The sequence below is a fragment of the Muntiacus reevesi genome, chromosome 17 (genome assembly GCF_963930625.1).
Source record: "Muntiacus reevesi chromosome 17, mMunRee1.1, whole genome shotgun sequence".
NCBI classification, from domain to species: Eukaryota; Metazoa; Chordata; class Mammalia; order Artiodactyla; family Cervidae; genus Muntiacus; species Muntiacus reevesi.
The window spans coordinates 41009691-41022694 of record NC_089265.1 but is presented as its reverse complement, the minus strand read 5'-3'; the positions used below and the strand labels follow the sequence as shown (position 1 = coordinate 41022694).

The 13004-nt window shown below is 45.2% G+C and overlaps 1 protein-coding gene across 4 annotated transcripts in view; it reads left to right on the top strand.

Annotated features, from left to right (window-relative positions):
• The window catches only part of KANK1 (KN motif and ankyrin repeat domains 1), a 206140-nt gene extending 193340 nt beyond the window's left edge, over positions 1 to 12800 (top strand). For 3 of the 4 annotated variants that reach the window (XM_065908382.1, XM_065908381.1, XM_065908384.1), the window contains 7 exons: positions 220 to 462; positions 1845 to 1932; positions 4764 to 4983; positions 7541 to 7683; positions 8316 to 8516; positions 11074 to 11172; positions 11748 to 12800. In XM_065908382.1, the coding sequence (XP_065764454.1) occupies positions 220 to 462; positions 1845 to 1932; positions 4764 to 4983; positions 7541 to 7683; positions 8316 to 8516; positions 11074 to 11172; positions 11748 to 11810 (1057 nt within the window). In that variant the 3' untranslated portion in view covers positions 11811 to 12800. The remainder of the gene's footprint in view (positions 1 to 219; positions 463 to 1844; positions 1933 to 4763; positions 4984 to 7540; positions 7684 to 8315; positions 8517 to 11073; positions 11173 to 11747) is intronic. The other variant, XM_065908383.1, reaches the window with a different exon arrangement.
• Positions 12801 to 13004: the final 204 nt, after the last annotated feature.

The window sequence follows — 13004 nt, the reverse complement described above, 5'->3', positions numbered from 1 at the left end:
TGATACTGCTCAGCAACCTTGGTTATCCCTTTTAAGTGAGAACCCATTCAGAACCACCAGATTTCTAAGTAGACCTTACTCCAAACTTCTAAGTGCAGGCTCTGAAAACCACTGGTGAAATTTCTGGAGTCATTTAGCACCTTTCCCTTCATAAACATTTCTGTCACTGGGTCTTCATGGGTGTACCTCGCATCTCCTGAACTCCCAATTGCCACCTAGGTATGAAACCACTTCCAGTGATGATTCCAGCTCAGATGAAAGCTCTTCTTCCGAGTCAGATGACGAGTGTGATGTCCCTGAGTATCCTCCCGAGGAAGAGGAGGAGGAAGAGGAGGATGAAGACACTCGGGGAATGGCGGAAGGCCACCACGCAGTTAATGTGGAAGGTTTCACGTCCACCAGGGTGGAAGATGAAATGCAGGTTCCAGAATGTGAACCTGAGAAGGTGGAAATCAGAGAGAGGTGTGGTACATCCTCCCCCGCCCCTCCCCCTTCCCACGTTTGGTGTACTTTAGCAGTAGAATTGGCTGGTTGTGCAGATTGTGCAATTGAATCTTAATAGATCAATCTTTCCAGTCTCCAACAAAGGGCTAACCTTTACCCATTCCTTAGAGGTGTGTCCTTCTTGTCCTGATGCTAGTAGATACAAGTGCAGAAGTAATAATCTGCTAGATCTCTTATGGTAGCAAAGAGAAGGGCTTGGTATCTGTTCACCTTTGTTTCTTTAACTGTTTAACATAACTTTGTATGTGGAGGCACCATCCAGTAACTCTTAAGCACCACTAAAGCTTCCATTGTTTTAACAACCCCATTTGTAGTTAAAGGCATATTAGAATTTTTTGTAACCAACATGTTTCACATTTTAAAGTTTCAGATTTTACCATTACCCATTTATCCTTATACAGGTGTCCTTACTGATATTATGGGTCCATACTGATACTATATGACAGGAACAGTTTTTGGTCTCTACCAAAGGTTACATTTACTGTAGAGATGATGTGATCAGTCACATGCCCATAGTTTGTTGCTCATTGAGGGATTGGGATCACCACAAGAATGGCTTTGGGACTGTCATAAACAGCAGCTGAAATATCAAATACTCTGGTTGGCTAAAACATGTACTAAAAGTATAGCCAATTTTAAAGACTTAGCAAACATGGAATCGATGCTTATAGAACAGGAGAGAGCAGAACAGATGGAAATTTCAGTATGTTTTTTCACCATGTGAAGTATAACTAGAACATTTCAAAAAACTATTTAATTTGGTAAATGAGTATTTAACTGCATTAACACAAGGTAAGTGTTTTTATACTTCAAGTATTTTCAAATGGCTCAATATTTTGATATCTGGTTTTTTTTTAACTTTATTGAGGTGTATTTTATATACCATATGTCATCTGACTTTTTAAGTTTCTGTTTTCATGTGGGTTAAACAAACCCTTCCTGAGTCACCAAATGTGATTTCAGATGTGTGGTTTACTGGTCAGCATAATGGGTGTGTGGTAATTCAGACCTCTTCAACCCCTCAAGAGTAAAAATACGTTTAAGAACTTAGAACCGAAGAAGTGGAAAATCTCCATAATGCCACACAAGCCAAAGTGGTGAAACTGAAAGCTACCCTCATGAATTAAGGCCAGAGCTCTGGCTGGAGGCCTTGGCTCTGTGTGCAGCATCCGACCTCGGGTGTCTGGACTCTCCCAAGCAGGCACCTAGCACCACCACAACCTGCTGAGGTTGACTTGGGGCTCCTGGTCTTGTAAAGGGTTATAGAGTTTGAGGTAAAAATGCCTTTCCTTCTGTAGTCAGTCTTGAGCGCTCTTTCTTCTGTTTTCCCCTCTTTCTAGATATGAATTAAGTGAAAAGATGTTGTCTGCATGCAACTTACTGAAAAATAATATAAATGACCCCAAAGCTTTGACCAGCAAGGATATGGTGAGTCTGACCTACAGACCCTGTCTCTAGGCTGCCCCTGGGCTGTTGTTGCCTGCACTCTTTCCCCCCAGACTGTTCCTAGTGTGTGTAGGCAGAGTGACCATCCTGCTGCCCTGCGCTCCGGACCACTCTGTGAATGTCTCCCTCAGGCTTGACTTCAGATCTCCTTTCTCCAGCCTGTACTTTTCTTGGGGGCTGAGCATCTGCGAGGCAAATACTTGCATATGGAAAGGAGGGCTAATTGCAGCCATTCTTCATCTTTCTGCATGTTCGGGTGCTTACAGAACCTTGTGATCCTGGAAGCAGAATCCTGGAATTTTTTAAGTTAGCCTGTGTTTTTAAGAGAAACCTATCTGAGCCGAGGTCAGCATTCCTTTCAATTATGAAACTGCGTATTATGCTCTGATGTGGAATGCAGGCAGTCACTATTTTTAAACCTAGAAATAACTGCACTTGTTGGCCTCTCACAGCTTGAGAGATTTAGAAGCATGCAGCAAAGAGGTAGACAGTTGCCTTAAAGAGCATGAGTAGCATAACATAGGACAGATAAATATTTCCATGGCCACGGTGAATCACATGTTCTTGCCAAGTATGTTGCTCTAGGGATGTTTAGATTTGCAGCTTCTTTCATAGGTTAGACCAACCTTCTGGTAGACACTTGAATTCAGTGCATTGAGAAGATATAGCATTTCATGTTATTCTAGATAGTAATGTTCATTTGAATCTTTGCATATTAGTGGAAGATTTAATGTGAAGTTTTATGTTAAATAATTAAAGTCTGCTGATGAGAAAGTTGATTCATAGGTCTCACAAAATTGTAGAGTTATAAAACCAAAATGTTAAGACTGGAAGAGACTTAGGGAATTACCTAATGCTAGAAAGGCAAATAGTTTTCCTCATATAACAAACACAATCTGAAGAAAAATTGGTGATGGCTAGCACAGGAGAAGGACGTATGTGTGCCCAGCAGGACACTATCCTGGTCTGTCCTGCTTTAACCGAAGCCCTAAAGATTATAAGCAGCTGCTAGTTAGTGCTCAGAATGGATGATATCTGTCTTCAGTTCTCATCCCATGGTTTTTTTAATCCCAACTAAATCATATTACCTTGTTATATGGCGTCTTTTTTTTTTTTTTAATTATGCTGTCTTTTCACATCTATTTATATTGCTTTAGAAACTTAAATTTATCAGAGCCAGCTGAATCTTAACCCTCAGATATTGTACTGGAAAAGGAGCATGGCAGTGATGTTTACAGAAGGAAATACTAAATGAAGTCCCTGGGCTAGGGGGGCATTTATGTACATGTTGAACTCTTATCAGTATAGACTAAGTACCTGTCTGTACCTTGGTCACAAATAATAAAACCAGGAAAGGTCACTGCAGTGTTACTATTTCCCACTAGGTTTAACCTGAACTTAAAACTGATGCTTTCAGACACCAGATTTTATAGCTGTTATATACTTTTACTTTTACCTTCCTCAGTGTTATTGCTGTTTAGTCACTAAGTCTTGTCGGACTCTTGTGACCCCATGGACTATAGCCCTCCAGGCTCCTCTGTTCATGGGATTTCCCTGGAGTGGGTTGCCATTCCCTTCTCCAGGGTATCTTCCCGACCCAGGGATCGAAACTGTGTCTCCTGCATTGGCAGGTGGATTCTTTACCACTGAGCCACCAGGGACTCTACCCATAATACTAGGTTATGTGATCCTCAGGGAGGACTTAACATTTCTGGGGCCCCAATTGTCAAGCATGTTCTTAGCACACACTCTAGGATTGGTCCGGTTTTTGTTAATTGAATATTCATTCAGTAAAGACAAGTTTAAAGTACTATGCTATGAAAAGTCCCAAATGTGAATGATCGCAATGCCAGGGCCATGTAACCATATCAGGACACTGAATATGTAGCTATAACAGAGTTTGACACCCAAATGACATAACTGCCCTTCCTTCTGTGTGAGGTATCCAGAGGAATTGAAATCTGAATATGTGAGTGAGCAGAAGAAAAGAAAAATTAGATGAATTCTTTCCTGGTCAGGACCCTTTTCATTCAAGTGACCCAAACTATGAAATGCCAATTTCATGTGTCCACAGCCTAAGGGAAGGCAAGTGGGGCTGATGACCAGATGCAGATGATTCTGATGGGGAAAAGTAATTTGTTTCAGCAAAAAGTAATTTGCTTTTTATTCTCTTTCTGTGGTTGAACATTTTTATTTGGGATGTAGTAGGAATCAGGTGCCTGCATGGTTATGGTCTCCAGCCTAGTGCTGTGGAGATGGATATTGAAGGAGTTGAAGTTGGACTGGACAGGAAAAGGCAACCTAATTGTGTCAAATGATTTCTCCTGTCCTGATTACTATGAAAATCATTTTCAAGGCCAACCTCCCTACATAATATTAATAGTTCAATAATAAATGGACCCTGGCCTAAGTGACTTAACATGTATTACTTCATTTGTCATCGCAAACATGGTGAAGGAAAGGTATTTTTATTACCCCCATTTTGCAGATGAGGAAACCGAGGCACAGAGTAAGTATCTTCCCTAGCTTTGAACAGCTCGTCGATAGCAGAGTCAGAATTTGAGCATCGTGGTGTAATTCTTGCATGATGGTATAGAAGTTAGAACATGTGCATGTGTGCAAATCAGAAGATAAACCAGTCAGGAATTTGAGGCTTCTCTGAGGACTCTGGGTTTTATTAGTTGTTCTTTTAGATCGGATTCTATCTGCATGTACTTTTACTATAAAAGGCCTGATTTCTTGGGCATTCAGCTAGGTCTCAGAAAGGTCTATAAATAGAACTACTAATGGCCAACCGCTTCGTGTCTTGGCAGCGGTTCTGTCTGAACACCCTCCAGCACGAGTGGTTCCGCGTGTCCAGCCAGAAGTCGGCCATCCCGGCCATGGTGGGGGACTACATAGCCGCCTTTGAGGCCATCTCCCCGGAAGTCCTGCGTCACGTCATCAACATGGCGGACGGCAACGGCAATACCGCCCTGCATTACAGCGTGTCCCACTCCAACTTCGAGATCGTGAAGATGCTCTTGGACGCGGGTACGCTGGCAGCCCCTTTCTCTCCTCCAGCAGGCTCAGGTTGTGACTCATCTCGAAGGAGCTAGCCGACCCACTCCTCAGTTCTGTGACCCTTCTAAAAACCTTTCCATTGCCTTTTCCCATGAGACAGTACGAATCTCATTCTTGAGTCATTCGTGGGAGGCTTGAAGCAGATTCCAGATCTGTTTTGGAAGGTGCCATTGAGGATATTCGTGCTGCAGTTCAGCAAGATGTATCCTTGGTAACACACATGACTCACATTCCTGCCTGCGCTGACTCAGGTAGGCTTGCCGGGTTCATTCTCAAGAGGCAGAATGCTCCTCCTGGGGCCAGAGCCACAGCTTTCATGTCTGTGGGCTGCTCTCTCTGCTTGGGCCATGACCCCTCTCCAGCCACTTTGCCAAGCTGTGCAGTTAGTCACAGTGGGGATTGGGCAAAGCTGCTGCAACTGATTGTGGTAGAAACATCACTGTTCCCGCCAAAATGCACCCTATTCCTGGGGAATCAGCTTTGAGAAAAGAAAGTGTTATTCTTGAATCTGAATCATAGTAATAAGAACAGTGAAAATGTTTGTTAGTAATTAGAACTCAACAATTTGAGAATATAGCCAATGGATGTATTAAACATGGAGTGAGAGGGTGTTAGAAGGGTCGCCTTGAGTAGTAGGGAGCTTTCAACTTTTTGTTCAAATTATTATCAATACCTCGAGTCTGTAAGTCACTTTATTTCTTTTTGACATACGTATTTTTACTTCTAATTTGATGGATACAGAATCCACAATACCTCAGTCTGATGAATGAGAATGCAGTGTGAACATCTGATTTAGAATATGTAGTGCAATTGTCCAGTTTTCCCATTCTACTTCTTGACCCAGCTGTCCCAATTTTTTTCTGCTTTGTTTTGGGAACATTGGATTAATGCAGAGACCAAACAAATCTATCTTTTTTTCTAAGTTTGATTGTTCTCAGTTTAGGAGCCATGTTAGGATAAAACTGTTTCCAGTTTAAAGGAGGGAATTCCAAGCCTCCTTCCCTTCAGACTTTCCAGACTATAAACAGAGTTGGTGATACTCTCAGCACAAGTTACTGTTTTAACAGAGACATGGATAATATCCGGGAAAGCTAAGAACAGGATTTCAGGATTGGTTCTGAAAGTAACAGCTTAATCTGCCCTTGGAAATTTTGTATAGGCAGAATATTTTGGTAAACTAAATTATTTTAGTTCCATTGTTGGATGGCTTTGGTTAATCACTTTTCTGGATTTACTTCACTTTTTATAATGCTCACCTTTATAGACTGAGATTGTGGCTCCATAAAGAGTGTTTGTGAATCTAGGATACCAGTAACATCAGCAAAGAGCCAAATGCCAGAGATAGTAAGGAGCCTTGAAGAGCATGTCTGTTCACCTGCTTCTCCACCAGACAGATTTTTTCTTTTCTTTCTCCTTTTCTATGTTAAAAAATACGCACTATTGTAAATACCATTATGTCCCCAGTATGCAGTTGTTTAGAACTTAAGAACGTTTTCACCATACCGTCTCTTCTCAATCTCAATGACAGAAACACCCTAAGCACTTTAATTGTATCTAGTGTCACATAAAAAGTTTCTTGCCTGCACTGTCCATTCCTTTCATTTTATTAGAAAGTGCTGAAGGAACTTAAGGATGCCTGCAGGATAATTTAGGCCCTGTGTGTATGTATGTTTAGTCAAGACTGAGTCTTTACAACACTGTGAACTGTAGCCTGCCAGGCTTCTCTGTCCATGGACTTTTCCAGGCAAGAATACTGGAGTGGGTTGTCATTTCTTCCTCCAGGGGATCTTCCTGACCCAGGGATCAAACTCTGTCTCCTGCGTCTCCTGCTTTGAAAGATGGATTCTTTACCACTTAGCCACCTGGGAAGCCTAATTTAGGCCGTGAAGACTCCTTAAGAATTACAGGACTAGAAGAGCTCTGGTTTATTGAGGCTAGGAGTCCCTGACAGTTTGTAGGGGATTTAACTGAAGTTGCTGTCAGACCACAGCTCATAGAGCTGGGTGTCATGTGATTGGATTCTGATTCGAAGGGTCCCAAGTGAGTCGGAGCATCAAGCTGAGGGTCTCAGAGTGAGCCATGGTTAGAGTGGGGAGCACCATGTTCAGTGTTCCTGCATAAGCCTCTACAAATCTTTCTTTCTCTTGTAGCTCTGATCACCTTCTTCACTCCCAAACGGTGATGTTCTAGACAGAGATTAGTGTCTAGATCCCACATTATGTTGTATTCTTCAAAACAACCATTACTTGGAACAGCCTCCCAGACTTCCAGGCTGTTTTAGTTCAACCACTATTTGCAAACAAGAGGGGCTGTGAAAGCTTGCTGTCATTTCTCACGAGCTAGAAAAAAACTTTTTCTTTGGTTTGGTATGAAAATATCTCTCACATTTCCTTCTGACTCACTCTGGGACTTTGACTGCTGGAGGCCATTTCGCTGGGCTCTCCCATACTCCATACCTTCAGTTTAGGAGGACAACTGATGCTGTTAGAAGACTGGCTCTTGCCTCAAGAGACTCATGTTTTTGCAGACGTGTGTAACGTGGATCACCAGAATAAGGCAGGGTACACCCCCATCATGCTGGCAGCCCTCGCTGCCGTGGAAGCAGAGAAAGACATGCAAGTTGTGGAAGAGCTCTTCGCCTGTGGGGATGTGAACGCCAAAGCCAGCCAGGTGAGTACACTTATTTGCAGATTCTGTGCTAGCTGGCATAGCTGTGACCTGCACAAGTGCCCTTGCCACGCTCCTAACCACTGAGCACAGTCTGTATGGCTGCCCAGTGGTCCTTGATGACTAAACACACCCATGAAATGCTGGCTTAGCCACACAGTGGAAACTTCTCCCTTCTCTGCCTTGCATTGTGTCTGTTTGAAGCCATGTGCACGTGAATCGTGGGTCAGCCTGCCTGTGGGTGACTGGGAGTCCCCAGCACCTACCCAGTGGCTGCTGCTCCCTGACTGTCTCCAGATCACAGTGTCTTCCTGCCTGCACAGGGCCCCTCACCCAGATGTGATCACAGTTGACTTGTGACCATCTTCTGAACTTTGTAGCTCCTTGCTATCATGAGACGGATCCTCGAAGCCAAAGGGAAAACTGACTCATGACTTTAGGGTCTTACTTAATGATTTCATAGCTCAGGAGAAGTGAGTTTCTCCCTGCTTGCCGCCACCCAGCCCCAAGTTCCCTGTCGATGCTTTCCCATCATCATTCTCCCTGCTTCCCTTCCCCCAGCACAGCCCCACTGTGGGTCGCACCCTGCCAACCCACCATGTGCTTCTCAAGTCCGCTGTTGTTTCTCCTCACAGGCAGGACAGACAGCCCTCATGCTGGCGGTCAGTCATGGGCGGATCGACATGGTGAAGGGCCTGCTGGCCTGCGGGGCTGATGTCAACATTCAGGACGATGAGGGCTCCACCGCCCTGATGTGCGCCAGTGAGCATGGGCATGTAGAGATTGTCAAGCTGCTGCTGGCCCAGCCAGGCTGCAACGGCCACCTGGAGGACAATGTAAGCTGTCTCCACGGGTGGGGCCTCCAGGCCAGTGACATGCAGGGACCTGGGGGAGAGGCGGTGCTGCTTGTCCAGGGGAGAGAGCAAATCCTCCTTTATCCTCCTCAGGGATTTGTGTTGTCATCCAGGCCACTTCCCTTCACAGCCCAGCTTGGCAGCATCTTCTGTGTACAGACTAATATTCCCATTAACTGAAGCCAAGGGCAGAAAGAGAAATAGGCCTCACTCCAAAATTTATAAAAGGAAGAAGGTGATGGGCACGTACGAGAACCAGTGTACTAAAGGGAGGTAAACAGAGCCGCAGTGCAGAAACGAATTCGGTGTAGGTCACTGCCAGGTGCACGGAGTGAAGAGGACCAGCCCTGCCCCCGCACCCCTGGCCCACTTGGAAACCCTTCAGTGGGGCCCATCCGAGTGAATAATTTGTGCCCTTTCATCAGCTAGGGGATCCGGACTATCTTGGCTTGCTTTCAACACATTTTCCCACTCCTTCTCGGGCTGTTCCCATCATTGTCGCTTTCATCTCCTTCCTCTCCCAGTTCCCAAACTTTCCCATTCCCAGATAACCCCTTGACTGGAAAACTGGAAAAAATTCTGAGGAAAGCTGCTGATCTGGGTGTCTCCAGACCAAAGAGGAGGAGAACCAATAGGTCATGGCACAGGAACTAACATTTGGGTGGTGACAAGATTCAGAGGTCCAAAGGTCCCAGAGGACTGGCTGGGTTGGTTCTGTTTTTGAAAGTTTATCTCTCTGGAGCACAGGTTGAAACCGGGGCTTCCATTGGCCCCAAGCACTAAAAGATTAGAGGGAAAACATTCTCCTTTGCGCTACACTTGAGATCCTGGTAGGCCCGCACCAGCAGGAAGAGCCAGTCAGTGCAGGCATTCACTGGCAGGAAGGACTGACTGGCGTCCCCAGTTGCAGTGACCTCCCCAGGGGCACATGAGCTGCAGTTGCTCCAGATTCCTTTCACATCCGCTGGGAGGGAGGGCCAGCTTCCCGCTCTTTCCTTAAAAGCAGTCTGTGTCTCATGTGCCTTGATTCTGTTTGCTCTTCTACTCTCAGCAAAGAACAGCTTGTAGATCTCGTAATAAGAGGCCATCGAGCCGCAATGACTTCCAGAAATCCTGGTCCCCTGTTTGCTTCCTTATCCTTCAAGGAACAGGAGGCTAGCCAGCTGGCCTCTGGAAGGATAGTAACTCCCAGAATTCAGAGTGGCAGGGAGTACCCTAAGGTTCAAACCACACACAGATTGTTCCCTGCCGCTGGTGACCAGAAGGGAATCCTTATCCCAGGACTAGAAAGAAAATAAGTTGTGCCATATTTTTGTCTTTTTATTATTGTTAATTACTTCTGGTTAAAGTATAGTTGATGTCCAGTATGCTGTTTTGTCTTGATACAGCTTTCAGTTCAGTTCAGTTCAGTTGCTCAGTCAATCGCAGCACTCCAGGCCTCCCTGTCCATCACCAACTCCCGGGGTTTACTCAAACTCATGTCCATTGAGTCAGTGATGCCATCCAACCATCTCATCCTCTGCTGTCCCCTTCTCCTCCTGCCCCCAATCCCTCCCAGCATCAGGGTTTTTTCCAATGAGTCAACTCTTCGCATCAGGTGGCCAAAGTATTGGGAGTTTCAGCTTCAGCATCAGTCCTTCCAGTGAACACCCAGGACTGATCTCCTTTAGGATGGACTGGTTGGATCTCCTTGCAGTCTAAGGAACTCTCAAGAGTCTTCTCCAACACCATAGTTCAAAAGCATCAATTTTTCGGCACTCAGCTTTCTTCACAGTCCAACTGTCACATCCATACGTGACCACTGGAAAAACCATAGCCTTGACTAGACAGACCTTTGTTGGCAAAGTAATGTCTCTGCTTTTTAATATGCTATCTAGGTTGTTCATAACTTTACTTTTATATCCATCTAAATTCCTGCATTTTAATGGAATCCTAACTGAAAATTTTCTTTCCCATATTTAGTGTTTCCCCTCGTATATCCATAAGATATATTCCTGCGAAGCAGGAGGATTCAGTGCTTAAATGTAGGTGTGACTTGGAGTGTTCTACAAGGGTGGTTAGAGCTGTAGGACCCACTCCCTCCCCAAGAGGAAAGTTAAGAGATTCTTGGCAAATTGCGGGGCATCAGAATAGACACCACACTGCTTGATGGCTCATTTGTAATTATAAGAAGAAAAAAAGAGTTACGTTTCTATCCCTGCCTTTGCCTACTGCCCCCTGCCCGTGGGCTGGCTGAGTGAATTAGAGCCCTTCCTGGGCAGCCTGTTTTTGTTGAGACTTCCCTGTGTGCAGACATACACACTGACCACCGTGAGGCGATGACACTGGCAACGGGCTGGTCCTTGTCTGAGGGGCTGTGCCTCTATCATCCTGACATCGTTCAGGCTTGGCGCCTAAGAGGTCCAGAGAGTTTCCTAAAGAACTGAACAAACAGCTAGACTGGGGAGCCTTACCCAATCGAGAGGGACCGGTGCTGTTAGCTCTTGGCTACTGGGAGGTTTGAGAAACCCAACCTTCTTTGCTTCCGTCTCGTCTCCAGGATGGCAGCACCGCGCTCTCGATAGCCCTGGAAGCCGGACACAAGGACATTGCTGTCCTGCTGTATGCCCACGTCAACTTCGCCAAAGCCCAGTCTCCGGTCAGTGTTGTCCACCTGGCGTTCGTACACAGGCTGACAGCCACCAGACTAGTTGGCCCCCTTCCTCAGGGAACTGCCAGGACACGCAGGTTTCATGAGGATTCTGAAAATCGAAGTTTGAGTCTAGAGTGTAAGAGTTCATCATTTTTGCCCCACCCAGAGGGCCAGGAGTGCTAACGGTTAGCACGGCAGAGGCTGGATGCCTGCTTGTCCTCACACCCTCACGAGAAGGGTTTGTTCTGGACAGAGTTATCCAAATGGCACATTTTGAGCCCATAAATGCACATTGCCTTCCTGGCATCTTTCTTAAAGCGGACAGTGAGCAGCAGCCCGTGGTCCCAGCGTTTCCTCTCAGCAGGAAGTTGACTTCCCAGGACAGCTGGAGGTGGCTCTGCCAAGCCCGCTGGCCTGAGAGCAGCTCCCGCTGGAGGACCGTGTATGGGGTTCCAGCCCTCCTGGCTCTGGCTCATGCGTGGTACTCACAGAGTTCCTGTGTCACAGAGGACGCTTCTACCTGAGGTCACTGATTAACCCCCAGTTTGTTTGTTTTTTTCCTTTCCTTTCCTGGTCTCTAGGGCACCCCTAGACTTGGAAGGAAGACATCTCCTGGTCCCACCCACCGAGGGTCATTTGACTGATTGTGTGCAAATAGCCGTCCATTTACATGCCACCACTAAGCTGCTAATTGTTCCTGTTGGGCTGACAGATACTGAATGTACGTTGTGCCTGAGCTCACCAGCAAACAGAACACAGAAAGCCGGGGGCTGAAGGCTGGAGCTGCCAGTGGAAGCTGAGCCAGCAAGAGATTTCTGGCTGGGCACACACCTCCCTTCTGGCCATCTTCCCTCTGTGTAGGGCACACTTGCTGTTGAGTCTCTGCTCCGTTATGTACAGTTGTAGGAAATTGTAACCTGACCTGAGTGGGCAACTTCTGTTACTTCTGTTCCTGCTCTCCACACCCCCACCACTGCTGAAAAGTATCAAGTTCTCACTGGCATGGTGTTTTTAAAACTTTTCCACAAGTATTTATATTTACTAAGTGTGGACCCATTAGTATATTTACTAAATGTGGACCCATTGGAAAGTTCTTTGAAAGCTCCATTCTAGGATGGTTTTGTTGATTTTCCTTTTGTCTTTATTATTTTAAAATAAGGAAGTTGAGATGACTTTGATCATGAATGAATCAGGCCTGGGCTGGTAGGTTTCTGGTTTTAAAAATAAAAGGTGGGATGTCTCAATAAGTATAAAACTTAACAAAAGGAAGTCTGTTCAGTTGGTTTTATCTAGGTGGCTGTATTATATGACATTTTATACAAAGGGTATCTATATAAAATTGACACAGTATTTTGAACTTTTATATTCCATAGTAACTGAAGACATGAAGAACGACATGTAATGTTGCCGTATTTTTATTAATAATTGCACAATTCTGTGTCTAATGATGAAAGTTGAATTGTGTTAGAGAAATTGGCTATCCATTGGCCTCTAGAGAAACATAGTGTAGTTCTCCATGTATTTATGGATTCCTTTATCCCATGTCACATTTACTTTGGTCTTATATGTATTTAAATGTTTGAAGTGCCTTAGACTCTTGCCATATTTTCAAAATAAAATTTCATTAAGCTCTTTTACTTGTCCCTGCTTCATTTCTGACAGCTGTCTGCCCTGATCCTTTTGACTTACAGCAGTGGCAGCGAAAGCCGATGGGCGGAGGGCGAGTGCCCTGTCCACTCGTCTTAGGCTCCAGCAAAAGGAGACGCCTCCAAGCGCATGACTCCATCTCCAGCTCTGCTCATTACTCAGGTTGCGCAGCAGGAGTCTCAGACTTAAGA